At 40.0% G+C, this 16,130-nt stretch overlaps 1 protein-coding gene across 1 annotated transcript in view; it reads left to right on the top strand.

The window, feature by feature from the left end:
- CSMD1 (CUB and Sushi multiple domains 1) overlaps positions 1–16,130 on the top strand; it is a 1,882,041-nt gene that overhangs the window by 1,592,811 nt on the left and 273,100 nt on the right. The window contains 2 exon segments of the mRNA XM_021075826.1: positions 6,840–7,031; positions 7,451–7,577. Of these exon segments, the coding sequence (XP_020931485.1) occupies positions 6,840–7,031; positions 7,451–7,577 (319 nt within the window).

Genomic DNA, 16,130 nt, shown 5'->3' with positions numbered 1-16,130 from the left:
TCGGATTCGTTAACCACTGCGCCACGACGGGAACTCCTCAGTATCTTTTTAATTTTCCTGCCTCCCTCCCAACTCAATCCATACTCCACATTGCAACTGGTTATCCCCCCGAAATACAAATCTATCTGTGTCACTTCCTGCGAGATGCCTTGGCTTCTCTCGACCCTGTTACACACTGAGTCAGTCTCAACTCCCTGGGCTCCAATCCAGCCCTTTCCAGTCTAGCCTGTAACTGCTGACATCGAGTCTTCAATCCTATCCCCATTCCACCTCCACACTCTTAAAACGAAGCTTCAGCAAATGTAGGTGCTCCCGGAAATTGTTCTGTGCTCCCAGGATATAACTCAACCTTCCAAATCCCAAGCATCTTTATCTGGAGTTTCTCCCTCTGGTTGTATCACTTCCCACGCCTGCTATCCTTCTGGACCAGCTCAAATCTAATCACAGCCCACTGCTTCATTCAGTGCCTCTCTCAATCTTCATGGGAGCCTCTACTGTAGCATTTCTCCTATTGGTTTTAAAATATTTCTTTTCTTATCTGTGTGATTAAATAGACTGTGGAAGATAGAGCCCTGTTCCATACAATTCTTCTCAAGTACCTAACAAAGTCCCTGCCTCAGAAGTGATACTAAATATGTGTGGAAATGTACACAATGCACTGATTATCAGTTCTTACCACTGTGTGTGAGTTAGGACAATATTCACCCATCGGATGTGTTTAAGAACTGATTTGGAGTAAAATGCCATCATCTGTCCAATTTCACGCAGATTCCACATCCTGATCATGTTCCAAATTCCCTGAACCCTCAGTTTTAAATTATCTTCAATGCAGACAAATAGGTGTGTAGTGTGAAGATCACTGAGAAGCTGGATAGTACGAATTCTTTCAAGAAGACTTTTCAGAAGTGGTATTAACAATTGGAACAGGGGAAGGTCTGCACCGGGTATAGTCAGCATTAAAGATTTGTCTTGGAATTATATGATATATTCAGAATTCTACATGTAAAAGCTGATGCCTGGAATTCTTAGACCAACCTTGCTTTATAGTATCTTAATAATATTTTTGATAAAAACCAAGATGGTTCCAGAAAATTTGGTAATCTCTTTGGTTATCTAATTCTCATTCTGGAGTTTTACTTTTGTTTTTTCACCCTGGAGCTCAGAAGGTCTGAGCTCTTTTAAACTTTTCTGTGTAAACACTGTCACCATGCTGATGACTAATGCTATTTGGGGGGAAATTTAGAGTTTCCTTCCACAGGGGCTGCTCACATAATCACAGAATAATAGCAGCAATAATAAAATTTAGCATGTGAGGGAAAGAAATGTTTAAATGGGGAAAAAAGGGTAGCTGCCAAAATATCAATTTGAAACCAATAATAGGCAACAAAACAAACAACATAGATCTATAATTTAATATATAATACTTTATAAAAATCACACAGGCACACACATACACATGCATCCTTCACCCAGAATTTGATTCTTAAATAATAAGAGTTGTGTTTAAAAATATGAGTTACTCAAATATTTTAGGAAATTCACTGTTAATGAGCTTTACTTTTCAAGTAAACTACAAAAATTAGTTTAATCAGCAGTCTCCTCCTGAACTACATTTCTTTCTAGATGACTGCAAATAAAGGGAATTAATAAAAAAGAGTTTTTAAAAGTATTCAGTATAATCTTTTCCTTTTATTGAAGGCAAATGAGCTGCTGTTGCTGTTATGGTTTTTGTTTTTGCACTTGGGAATCGTTCTTAGATTACTAACTTTTATTATTATTTTTTTTTTACAAAGAGTTCATTGTTCAAACTGAGATAAGCCTTAGGTAAAGTTATGAGATAATAGGTTTGTATAAACATGTGAGGCTTTATCATTTGTTTAAAGGAGAAGATACCAGAGATTCATCAATGATAAGGATTCCTGACCAATCATGTCTTCAAAGATCACCTGAGCATGAAAGTACTTTATCAAAAAAAAAAAAGAAAAAATAAAAAGAAAGTGCTTTCTCGAAGTCTCTGGTTTGGAGGACAGAGAAACACACTGACTGAGACCCTCACGGTCCTCCCAGTGTATGAAACTGATTAAACCCACAGCAGCTTTCATTCAAATATAAATGCTTGATTTGAAAGATAAGATCTAGTCCAAATCCTTGAGAGTTAGTGGAAGTTTCTTACTTAACGAAACACTAATATTTTGTTACTTTAAAGAGATGGAGGTTTTAGGAGTTCCCGTCGTGGCTCAGTGGTTAACGAATCCGACTAGGAACCATTAGGTTGTGGGTTCGATCCCTGGTCTTGCTCAATGGGTTAAGGATCCGGCATTGCCTTGAGCCGTGGTGTAGGTCACAGACAGGCTCAGATCTGGCGTTGCTGTGGCTCCAGCGTAGGCTGGCAGCTACAGCTCCAATTAGACCCCTAGCCTGGGAACCTACATATGCCTCGGGTGTGGCCCTAAAAAAAAAAGAGAGAAAGAGAAGATGTAATCCTTAAAAATATTAAGACTAGGTGATTACTGCAAAAGATATGGAGAAATAATTTTCATCAGCCTGATGTTTGGAGCTTGTTTGGACTAGAACATTTTGTTCAGAGCATCTTTGTTGCTTATGTGACTTAAGAAGAAATCACTAGGAAACAGAAAGAAATGGAATTACTAAATAGAGTCAAGTAACAACTGCAACCCAGTAGGTGACATTTTGACACAAATAACTCAGTTTAATCATTTTAAAGGTTCTACAGCTTAAAAATCAGTATTTGTACAGTGACTTATTGCAGACTAATGTCTTCAAGATAGAAAAGGACACCTTCTGTATGTTTTTAAAGTCATTACTCTTGACCAGCCTTAAGAATGATCATTTTAAAGTCTTTTAGATTCAAATTAAAATGGAAATGTCTCTTATTTGGAGAACTATCTTTGTAGATCTAAATATAAATCCAAGAAAATATTTTTAAGACATTTTAAACCACAGGGTGGGGGGAAAAACTTTTTCCTGACTTGGGCACAGAATCAATATCACAGAGTTCTACATTGTCATTTAAGAATTCTGCTCTTATAGGTCAATTCACTTATTTCACCAGTGTTTATAAGCAATGTTGAAACTTTTAAGAGACAATAATGATATTACACCCTCACCACATAGGAAAGCCGAGCTCAGTTGAAATGAATCCCATTCAGTTTGTGGAGAGAGCAGGAGCAGAGTGGGCAGAATATGTGGGCATGATGAAGGACTGAGTCCAAGAGTCAACAACAAGAAATAGACATTTGGGGTTTCTAGATCTTTCTCTCCTCCTTTCAAGAGGTTGATTGAATGCTGCATGATTCCACCCATAACTGTGCATGAATTAAATCATGTGAGACACTGAGCAAACAAAGCTCTCTTCACTGAGTTTCACATTGGGAAACTGAATTTTGGAATATCAAGATAATAAGATAATAAATAAAAACAATAAATAAATACTCTTAAACTCTCTGACAGGAAGAGGAGTACATTTCATTTCATGTAATGACATTAGGTAGGTCTAGAAGTTCAGGCACTTAGGAGTCAAGTGTAAGGCTTTTTACAAAATAACATAATTCATGATTCAATGAGGACTTAAGTGATCTTTTTATAGAAGAAGGAATATAAGGAAAACAGGACAGGGAGTGGAAAGTGTAACTGTCCTATCATAAATAGTTTGGCTTAATTTGCCTGCGTGAAGATATGTGGTTTAAAAAAAAAAAAAATCTCTCAAGGCTGAATAATAGAAAAAGCAATAAAACACATTTCGCTAATAATTCAACACAGATAAAGTTTAGTAGACATTTTTATTGGTACATCTTTGTTTGCTTGTTTGTTTTCTAATGCTTTTTCCTTCCTCCAAAAAGGTGTTTTGTTTTGTGTTCATTTTACATTATATTTTATTGCAGAATATTGAATATAGTCCTTGCGCTACAAAATAGGGCCTTGTTGTTTATCCATCCTGTATATGATAGTTTTCATCTGCTAATCCAAACTCCCAATCCATTCCTCCTCCAGTTTCTCTCTCACTTAGCAACCACATGTCTGTTTTCTATGTCTGTGAGTCTGTTTCTCTTTTGTAAATAAATTCATTTGTATCATATTTTAAATTCCACATACAAGTGATATCACAGGACATTTGTCTTTCTCTTTCTGGCTTACTTCACTTAGTATGATAATCTCTAGGTCCATCCATGTTATTACAAATGGCATCATTTCATTCTTTTTTTATGGCTGAGTAATATATGTATGTATTCCATACACATATATCTTCTTTATCCATTCATCTGCTGATGGACATTTAGGTTACTTCCATGTCTTCACTATTGTAAAAAGTGCTGCTGTGAATGTTGAAGTGCATATATCTCAAAAATGTTTTGGAGTTCCCTTTGTGGCTCAGTGGTTAATGAACCCGACTAGTAACCATGAGGTTGCAGGTTCCATCCCTGGCCCCTCTCAGTGGGTTAAGGATCCGGTGTTAACGTGAGCCATGGTGTAGTTTGCAGATGCAGCTTGGATCCCACGATGCTGTGGCTCTGGTGTAGGCTGGCAGCTGTAGCTCTGATTAGACCCCTAGCCTGGGAACCTCCATATGCCACGGCCCTGAAAAGACAAAAAAAAAAAAAAGTTTGAATGCAAGTTTGGGGGCAGAGGAAAATATTTCTTCAAGCTAATTTTAACATAAACAAATGTTTGGGTTTTAGGACTTTGATAATGTACTTGATGTAAGACTGTAAAAGCCATGCTCTCTGAATATAGAGGGGAACTCGGGGTTACTTTTCCGCATGAGTGTCTAGCTATGGCATTGATGGCTGTAAGCTAATGAGACAGCACATAGTCACCAGGAAAATCAGTGTCGTTACTTTATCAACAGAGGCATCATTCCCCAGCCAGGGTAATAGTTCATAAGAAAACTCTTCTGTATAACCAGGAAGTAATTTACTGTCCGAATGAAAGGTCTTGGACAAGTCAGCTAGCCCATTCCTTGTCCAGACGTTAATCATCCTCAGAAGGTCTGTGTGTTTCAAACCTTTGTCTTGAATCACCGGATGGAATAATGACTACTTTTCCGAATTTTGAGTCTCAGGCATCACCAAAAAGGGATAAATCATCTCTTTTAAAGCTATGAACATCTAGCTTTCTCCATCTAATTTTGGATTCTAAACATCTCCATCTTCAAAATATCTATTTATTCAACAAGCATTTCATAAACTTAAAACATCCAGATTTCTGGTGCTCCTTGAAAAACCAGAAGCTTAGCTCACAGGGGGTGTGAATTTCAGCAGGGCAGGTCAGTAACATAAAAGCTCTGCATTGGCGGGACTGGCATGGCCCCATCAGCATTTGAGATTGACACCTTTCCCATTCACTGTACTTCACCTGGGTTCCTTTCTAAGGGGCAGAAACCAAAGGGATAGAGGTTTGACTCTTTTCATTTATAATTTTTAGTCCTGGTTTTGTCTACTGCCTATTTCCAATTTTATGTTCCACTGGCATTTAATACTCAGGTACTAATTTAATTTCAAAATGGTGAAACATTTTGGAACATTTATTATTATTACTGTTAGTGGTGCCCTGCTCCAGCTGTCACCTCCCAGCTGGTCATTCTGCTCTAGCCAGTGGCTGATCCTAATTCTGGTCACCCTGGAGAGCAGAGTTTCTAAAGCACTGCTTTGATGCTGACGCTTCCAAGCCCCAAACCAAGTAATGCCATAACAACAAAGACCTTGTTTCCTTTTTTCCTTCTGTTGAAAGAGAAGCTAGAGCTAAATAACCTGCAGATTTTTCACACACATAAGCCACAATGTTTGTCATGAGTTGAACACCTTTATGCCTTCCTTTCCCGATGGTGCTGGGACCACGTGGTCAGAATGGAGTAGCCAGATCGCTGAATGAACCTGAAATCTAGGGTGACTGGGACCCTTCCCTTAATTCCAACTTCCTCTTTACGACTATTTAAAACATGCCTTTGTTTTGCACGGAATTTTGATATAGTCTGTGTGCTTCCTTCTGGGCCTCTTGAATTACAGTTATTTGCATTCCTTAAATAGCTGAACAGAATTATTGTGAAGGCACAATTGGTAGAGACTGATATTTTATAGAAGGAAACTTTTCTTGGCGACTGCATGTTAATGACCAGATGTGGACTCTTCTCTCCCCTGAACAGACCTGCGGAACTCCGCCTTGATTAGGTGGAGATCATCAGGGAAAATGATATTGTGAGTTTAAGGATTTATCTTCCTCCAGGGAAAGCATTCAGAATGCAGATCTGACAGGCAGACTTAGCAAAAATCACACATTCATTTTTTTTCTTTTTAGTTTTATTTATTTTTGTGAAAAGGGAGATGTCAAATTTAGGTGGAAATAGATGAAAACAACCCATGTGGTCCCTCAGGCTTCCAGCTCTCCTTTTTAAAATGGTCACAATTTGCATCATGATGTAAGGAGAGGCATACGTTAAGCCTTAAATGATTGCCTCGCCTAAAAGCAATATTTGGCTCTGGGCACCGCAGAAGCTCCATCTTCATTTCCGTCATCTGTTCCTTTCAGTCTTAGAGCTTCCTTTGACAGTCTTTAGGATGGTTCGTCGCTAGAATTTCTTCTGTGCTCAGGGTTAGGGGTGCAGCTCAGGGCCTCTCACTCCAAGCTCAGAGGGTGTGGCAGGTAGAACCACAGAGCCCTTCCCTGAGCGGGAAATTTCCCACCAAGCTGAGATCTGGGAGTTTTAGAGGCTGTGATAGTGAAGGCAGGGCCCTGACCTAGGATCCAGTGAGATCTCCCAGCATCTGGAAGTTCCCTGCATTGATTCTACCCTTACTTCTCATTCCTTTTCTCATTTCTCATAGGTTTTGACCTGGTGAAATGTGAGGATCCAGGAGTTCCCAGCTATGGCTATAGGATCCGGGACGAAGGCCACTTCACAGATACGGTGGTTCAGTATAGCTGTAACCCTGGCTATGCTATGCACGGCGCCAATACTCTGACCTGTCTGAGTGGTGACCGGAGAGTGTGGGACAGACCACTGCCATCCTGCATGGGTGAGTTCCGTCCAGTGCAAATGGAGGTGGAGGCCTGTGGCCGTCTGATTTAATTCCACAGCACGGAGAGGGCATCTGCTCTCTCTCTCTCTCTGTGCGTTCCTGGGATTTACAGGGCTTTTCAGGTAGGAAAGACAGACTTCTTAGTACTATTCTATTGAAGACTATGCACAGAATTATTATTAGAATAATAACACAGCCTTTCATTGTTTTGCTCTCTTGACTTTGATGAGAGTACTGCTCTTCCATCAAGAGGATACCAGGGAACAAGTCAAGGAAACAAATGACAAGGAGAAATAGATGGCGGTGACTATTTCCTTGTGTACACAGCACAGATGTGAGGGTTTGGGTGTCTTCAAGTAGTCAGAGAAGCCTCTGGTGCCTGGAGTAACCTCCCTGTGTTTCTGTGTCCCTTGCAGCGGAATGTGGTGGGCAGATCCACGCAGCCACGTCAGGCCGCATCTTGTCTCCTGGGTATCCGGCTCCCTATGACAACAACCTCCACTGTACCTGGGTCATAGAGGCAGACCCAGGAAAGACCATCAGGTACTTTTCTCTTGGGTTTCAATGCTTTGAGAATAGAAGCACATCTCCTATTGTGGTGGAGATGGTAGTGCATCTGTTGTTATCCATGATTAGTTTTAAGTTTGTGATCTCAGGAAGAAGATGGAAACATGGGGCCAAATTTTGTGTTGGCTTGTGTACTCACATTGGTATCCCTTTTAAAACTTGTGTTAGGCCATTTGCAGTAGAGACAAAAATAAGGTAAGTGTATCAGGTTTTGCTGCATAACAAGCTGGGCCCCAAAACTTAGTTGCTGAAAATGATTATGTATGTGCTTCTGACTTTGTGGGTTGCCCAAGCAATTCTAACTGGTTGGGACAGGTGGTCTAGGAGGCCTCACTCAGGTTTGGCGGCCGCAGCTGAACAGTTAAAGGCTGGGTTCTCTCCACATCAAGTTCTGTCCCTTCAGGAAACTAGTGATGGTGGAAGGTTCCTAGAAGCAAGAGGTGGCAGACATTTCAAACTCCTGCTTGCCTCGCATTTGCTAATATGCCATCTTCCAAAGGGCAAAATAAAGTTTGAAGAAATATACCCTACCCCTTCATAGGTGGAAATTATCTTACTAAGGCCCCAGGAAATGGGACCCGCCTACAGAGGTGGGAGGATACATGGTCATTTTGTGACATTCTTTTTTTTTTTTTTTGTCTTTTTGCCATTTCTTGGGCCACTTCCGTAGCATATGGAGGTTCCCAGGCTAGGGGTCCAATCGGAGCTGTAGCCTCAGGCCTACACCAGAGCCACAGCAACACAGGATCCGAGCCGCGTCTGTAACCTCCACCACAGCTCACGGCAACGCCGGATCCTTAACCCACTGAGCAAGGCCAGGGATCAAACCCACAACCTCATGGTTCTTAGTCGGATTCGTTAACCACTGCGCCATGATGGGAACTCACATTTTGTGACATTCTGACGTAAGCCTGAGGGAGACCAAGGCAGTATTCCAGTCTAAAGTTGAACGTATAGAACAGAAGCATGAAAAATCGGAGAAAATCATGCAAACATTTCAACAAAAAGTGTTCTATTTCAGCTGATGGTCTTAAATGATGGTAACTTTTTAATTAACGAGGAAACCAACAAAAGTCATTTTTGAAAGTAATTCTCCATGTGCCAATCAGAAGGCTGGGTTAAAACCTCAGTACATAAGGCAAAAAGTAATTTTAGAATAGGCTGTTCTTTGATTACAGATCTTAACAAGAAGAGAACCTACCTTCTTCAGCCATACCTCTAGAAATTCCTTTTCTCCTCCCATTAACTCTCCTCTTTCATTGTAGTTCTTTTGAGACCCACTCCTCAAAGTTTATTTTTTAAAAACATCTGTAGACCAGGAATTCCTGTCGTGGATCAGCAGAAATGAATCTGACTAGTATCCATGAGGATGTGGGTTCTATCCCTGGCCTTGCTCAGTGGGTTAAGGATCTGATGTTGCCATGAGCTGTAGTGTAGTTCACAGACGTAGTGCGAATCTGGCTTTGCTGTGGCTGTGGTGTATGCGAGTGGCTACAGCTCCAATTTGACCCCGAGCCTGGGAACCTCCATAGGCCATGGGTGCGGCCCTAAAAAGATTTAAAAAAAGAAAATATGTGGACCACCACCCCAAGTTGATCCACGTTCTTCTGATCCTTTTTCCTCCCTGATTTATCTTGCCCGCCAAAGACCAAAGAATCATGGCAGCTCACCTTCAAATACATCAAAAAACTGAAAGTGATGGGTCAAAACCAGAAACCTCTTTATGGGGCAAGTGGATGCATGAAAATGTCATGAACAAGTGGGTTTTGTCCTTATTCACAAATGGTGCCCTAGCAAACATGGTAGAGTATGTTAAACAGATAGAAGCTTCTCATCCTGCAACTTTACAACTTAGTAGACATCAAATGGGATGAAGAGTGAGAGGACATGCTTATTCTATTCTGTGGTGCTCTGTTTCTCCTCCCTGAAATTCACCATACCCAACGTCTGATCACATTAACACCTTGGAGGTGAGTTAAACTGACATGGCACAGATTCTGACTGCCTTCAAGCTCTAAAAAAGAAATACTTATGCACAAGAAGCAAGAGAAGGACCTTAGAGCATGTAAATAATGCAAACATAACTTTACAGTAACTCATTTAAAATTAATTTGTGTCCTTCATTAAGAAAAAGTTTAATTAGGTGATTATGGATCTATTGGGATACAAATAAGGCACGTTTGAGTGACAGTATTTAGGAATCTGTAGTCGTCATTAAATCAATGCAGTCACTTTTACAATGAACTAAATTAAATTAAATATTAATTCTTAACTTTAAATTCATAAATGCTTGATTTGAGTAATATAAAAGCTGTTATACTGAATTTGACTGTGAAAAATCCTAGGAATCAATCTCTGACTCATGAAATGACTTTGCATAAACAGGTTCTATTTCCCTGCAGGACGATTTCTTATTTTTCTCTCTTACACAACCCCTTGAGACATGTTTCCCAAAACAGAATGAACACTCATTCCCCTAAATGCAAACCAAGTGACAAATTCACTTTTTGGAGGTAAATCTAATATTTCATTAACATTTTAATAAGAAAAATTAATAATGGGTTGGAGGAATAAAAAATGTACAACTTTTGTATCATGAACTGACTTTGTCATTTAACTTTTAGCATTGTGGGAGACGATGCCTACACCAATTTGTTGTTTGGGGAATTTTTTTCTTTCTTCTTGTACATACCTTTCAGGTTACTCAATTTGTAAATAGACCTTTTTAATTTAAGGCATATAGTCCCTCGTAATAAGGAAGTTAAGAAGCAAGCATCATACTTATAATTATTTTAATTCAATCAATATTCAGCTTCATCCCCAAATGCTTCTGGTGAATTCTCTTCATTAGGAAAACATGCACTAATTTTTAGTATGGCATTTTGTAAAATAACATATTTAAAAGTACATAATATACAATTTTAGGCTTAAAGTGGTACTGACACTAAGAAAAATAGGCTCTGGTCTTTGATGTTTGTTGGTTAGTTTACTGAGTCTTAGTTATTTCATTGGTATCATAGCCAATATTATCTACACTGTTTGCTTGAAAATGGGGAATACATTAGTAGTATAAACATTAGTATTAAAAATTCTTAATATAAATAGAATTCATTACTATACATGCTATGATGATTTTTTTTAAATGTCAATGTTTTTCACTCTCAAAGAATAAACAAGTAACAGGATATCAGAAATTATAAGAAGTCTGGTTTACACACTTCAGGGCAATTATTACTGGGCCTATTTTGATTTCCTTGTGACCTGGAGCATTTTCTGATTGCATATTGCTACTTTTTGTTCAAGGTAGTGGAAGACCCCAAGATGGTTATCGTTATAGTGTACCTGGGTCTGTAAGAGGTTTATAATTTTAATACATATACCATAAAGTAGTTGCCGGAACTAAATTTAATTAAAAGACCAATCATAAGACATTGCAGTCAATTTAGCCACATTGAGTTATACATAAACATGTCACTGAGACCCAGTGTAGTTCTTTGCTGAGCACAGCTGTAATTTATACAATAAAAGTAACAGTGTTATAAACACTTTCAGCAAGCAACACTAAGAGGATGTTTCACATAATCATATGTGTATATTGTTCCCTGGCTTTAATTGCTTTTCTGCAAGTGTAATTGTCTGGAAAACTCACTTTGAAAGTATTTCTGTTCCTCATTGTTCCCAAGAAGTTGTACTTGGAGGTAGAGTTGAGAGGGATTCTTTGAGAAAGTTCATGCAGTATTGAAAACATTAGAGGCATATCAAAAATGTATCAAGACTGTCAAAACAGTTCCCATGCAGACTTTTAACGTAAGTAAAATATTGGTTATGATTCTGATCTCAAGACCTCAGGCCACAGTGGGCTAGAGAGAGAGTAGGGGGAGATCTGGTTTGAAGACCTAGGAATATTTTGTTTTTTACCAGCCTTCAAGGTCCCTGTGAGATGTAGACTTAAGAGGAAAACAACAGGAAAGTGATCCTTCACTGGACCCTCTCCTCCAACCTTGAGATCCAGACATAGGAAATGTGCTGACAAGATAGGCTTGGGGCCAGGAGTCAAAGTATCTCAAAGATGATGCTTTCCCTTTAAGACCACAATGGGTTATCTTATCTCCTTCTGTGGATGATGTGAGGAAATAACTATTCAGAGAATTTCAGCCATCCAAGGAGAAGAGAACAGTAACTCTTCAATGTCTGCCCAGGGTTCAAGGCCAGACTCCGTTCCTCCTTAGTTTGGGGTCCTTGAAGAAGCTGCTGGGTTTAGGAAGCCCTACCAGCCACTTGGAGAATGAGAGAGAGAGGAGGAATTTTCAGGTACCTCTCACAGTGGGAGATGCTGATACACACAGTTTCAGTGACCCCCATTCATTAAACAGCAGTGGGATTCAGATTTCAGTCATATTTGTAGATTTGCTGTGAGGACCTGCACGAAGGACAAATATTTCTTGTAGCCATTCTGTCCCCAGATCATGGCATAAACCACAGATGCCCATGCAATCCATTCCTGATCGCATATCTTCCTATGGGCAATTGCTTGCCAGGCGTCTGCACCAAGTTCATGCACAGACAGCAAAATGTGTCCTTGTGTTGCTTCCTTGTCTTCCAGTGTTAAACCCACTTGACATTTGACAAAAAAAGGATAATCACAAAGGGAATTGGCTGGCAAAGATGAAAGTGCAGAACGACCTGAAAAGTGATAACAACGGAAGTGAAATTCCAGCCACACTTAAATGGAGTTTAGGAGAAACAATTGATGGTAGGGGCATTGGCATTGCTGCTGTTCCAGAGGTGAAATCCTCACAGATAACTCCAGACATGTCAATTTCATGATTATTTTCATCATCACCCCGCCCCCAGCCTCTTTCTACTTCTTTATCCCCTAATTCTGTCAAAGCCTGTCTTCCTCCAGAGGGCCAGAGATGTTAATTTTCAGTATTATCTTCTGCTTTTCCTTATTTTCCTTCTCCAGTCTCCAGGATGTTCCCAACTGAGAAAAAACACCAGGTATTAATTTATGTCTCACAGTATTCTTTTGGTGGATTACACCAAATTTCTTCATAATGGGCACTGAGAAATAATTAGTTGGTATAAGCTCAAACCTTGTCAGCCCAACCCTTGTTTGTCTCTTCTTATCTGTGGTTCCTAGTTCCTACTTCACAGGCTCCTCCCTCTGCTCCTACTTTAATCCTCTCCTACCTGAGCCTTCCAAACCTACCTTTCACATCCTTACTTGCTGCAGTCTCTCAGCTGCCCCTTTGCTAATCAGCGGACATAAGCTCCCTAGCCAGAACTGTAAGGCCTTCTTGAGTTGGCACCTGGTCTTTGAGAGATTTATCTCTGACTCTGTGTACCTTACATTTTAGCACAACAGTGTGGATGTGTCTCCAATCTCCAATCCCAGCCTCACCATCACAGCTCTCCCTTCCTCCCATTTTCTCTTCCTCTCTCTCCCTCCCCCTCCCTCCCTCTCCCTTCCTCTTGCCCTCCCTCTCCCCCCTCCCTCCTCTTCCCTCTCCCTCTCCCCCACCTTCCCTCCCTCTTCCTCCCTCCCCTTCCCTCTTCCCCCTCCCCTTCCCTCTTCCCTTCTCTCTCTCCCCCTCCCTCCCTTCCTCCCTCCCTCCCTCTCTCTCTTTCTCCCTCTTCCCCGCCTTGTTCCCCACTCCTAATTTCTCTTTGTTGCCTCACCTTCAGAGTCTTCCCATTTTTTGAGGGCCAAGTTAAAGATATCAGCCCCTCAGCAGGAATTTAACTCTCATTATCTCATCTAAAAAGAATCCGTTTTCTTCTCTGGACTCCGCATTTGTCCTATGGTTCCTTCCCTCTGAATGTGTCATCTATGTAAGGTGGTCACTACGTAGCAGGATGTCCAGGCAAACCTCTTGGATCACAAGCCTCTGTCCAGTCCACGGTCCTGATCATACATCTCGGTAACTCCACGACTGAAGCCCCCAGGGGCTCCTCACATCAGCCCTGCTACTTCCCCCGTCCAGACCCTCATGGTTCACTAGGCCTGTAATCCATCCATTCTGTGAGGCCTTTCTCTCACCCACTGCTCCCACTCTAAGGAACACGCTTTATTTTTTTTTTAATTAACATATTATTTTTATATGGCTGACAAATGAATGTATATCTAGGCATTTTCAAAAGTGTAAAAAAGAAAGGCATACATTATCCCCATACCAGACATCACTATTACTGTGTTCACGTTTCTTACATGGGCCAATGCATATTCCACAGTTTGGGTGTCTATAATTGAATATTGTCTCTCTTGGTGATTTACGTGATTTCTGGAGTTCCCTGGTGACCTAGCAGGTTAAAAGATCCAGCTTTGTCACTGCTGTGGCTCAGGTTACTGCTCTGGTGTGGGTTTGATCCCTTCCCCAGGAACTCTCATATGCTGTCAGCATGGCCAAAAAGAAATACATTATTCTAATTTTAAATATTATACACAATCATATGGCAAATAGTATTGCAAGTAAAGCTTTTTTCTATTTATAGTTAATACCTTAGAATAAATGCCTAGGAAAATTCTTTCTGGATCAAATGATTGAGGCACTTCTGTGTGTCTTAATATAGATATTTCTTGACAGTCCCATTGTGGCTCAGCAGTAATGAACCCAACTAGTATCCATAAGGATCCAGGTTCAATCCCTGGCCTTGTTCAGTGGGTTGAGAATCTGGCATTGCCATCAGCTGCAGTATAGGTTGCAGACATGGCTCAGATCTGGTGTTCCTGTGGCTGTGTATAGGCCAGCAGCTGCACTCTGATTAGACCCCTAGCCTGGGAACTTCCATATGTGCTGTGTGGCCTTAAAAAATAAAAAATAGTACAAATATTTCTGTAAAACAAAGTTGATCATTTCACTTGCCCACTTTAAAAATACACATATTTTCTCTGGCTCATTATGTGTAACATAAATTCAAGTTCGTTGTCATGACATTCAAAGTTATTTTCCCAATTTTTGAAATACTGAAAAGGTGTTACAGAAAGATAAAAATGTAAAAAGTAGTTTGCTGTAATCCTAGACATAAGAAGTAACTATAGTTTAAAATGTGGTATGTATTTTTTATAATTTTTCAATTTTTTTTATTTTTTTTTTTGCTTTTTAGAGCCGCACTCATGGCACATGGGGTTTCTCAGGCTAGGGGTCCAATGAGAGCTACAGCTGCTGGCCTACACCACAGTCACTGCCACGCAGGATCTGAGCCAAGTCTTCGACCTACACCACAGCTCTTGGCAATGCCGGATCCTTAACCCATGAGCAAGGCCAGGGATCGAACCCACAACCTCATGTTCCTAGTAGGATTTGTTTCTGCTGCCCACAACAGGAACTCTGTATTTTTTATAATTTCTTATGCAAACACCAATATGCATATATACATATATATACACATATACATATATTTATAAAACTTGATTTATCTGTTTATCTACTTTAATTATTTTTGAGAAATAGTATCATGCTTTAATATTATTCTGAAGATTTTTTCAGGCAATAAACATGGTCAAAGTTTTGTGTCCTCACTTATAATTCCACCTCATTCTGTTTAGTCATTGAAAAAGATTCTATTGCCTGAATGCACCATAATTTATTTAAACTATGCCCTATTGGGATATCCATGTTGTTTTCAGTTTTTCACTTTATCAGCCATGCTACCACTGTCCTGATATATTACCTCTAGGATACTGTCTGTGATGCATCCCTAAAGCTGGACTAGCTGTGTAAGCACATTTAAATTTTTTTTTTTTTTTTTTTTTTTTTTTTGTCTTTTTGCTATTTCTTGGGCCACTCCTGCGGCATATGGAGGTTCCCAGGCTAGGGGTCTAATCGGAGCTGTAGCCACCAGCCTACGCCAGAGCCACAGCAACGTGGGATCGGAGCCGCGTCTGCAACCTACACCACAGCTCACGGCCAACGCCGGATTGTTAACCCACTGAGCAAGGGCAGGGACCGAACCCGCAACCTCATGGTTCCCAGTCAGATTTGTTAACCACTGTGCCATGACGAGAACTCCACATTTAAATTTTTATCGCCATTACTGAATTGCTCTTAAAAAGAGTAGGTATGAAACAGTATATGAAAAGGTGGAGTCTCCACATTCCTACTGAAACTGGATAAAGTGTTTATAATCTTTGCCAATCTGGTAAGGAAAAAAATTTTTTTATATAATTTTCTTTCTTTTATGTTTGTAACTTTTATATTTTTACATTTTAGCATATTAATGAACTATTTGTTTAGTCACTTTCTCTCTCATCCTCTTTATTGAATTATCCTTCTTTTTTCTCTGCCTGATGAGACCCTCCTCAGACATTGTGAGGCAGAAGTAGACACATTCCTTCTATACTCACTTGATGCTTTGTTCGCACCTCTCAAAACTTGCAACCCTGTGCATTGCAAAGTGTATGTTTTGTTTTGTGTTTTCTCTTGCACATCTCTGTCTGAAACAATTAATTGTTCCTTAAGGATGATACTCTTTAAATTCAGTTTTGAAACGTTCCCTACTTAGTGATACGATGTCCATACATTAACT

This window comes from Sus scrofa, chromosome 15 (assembly GCF_000003025.6).
Source record: "Sus scrofa isolate TJ Tabasco breed Duroc chromosome 15, Sscrofa11.1, whole genome shotgun sequence".
Taxonomy (NCBI): Eukaryota; Metazoa; Chordata; class Mammalia; order Artiodactyla; family Suidae; genus Sus; species Sus scrofa.
This window is presented reverse-complemented; position numbering and strand designations above follow the sequence as displayed.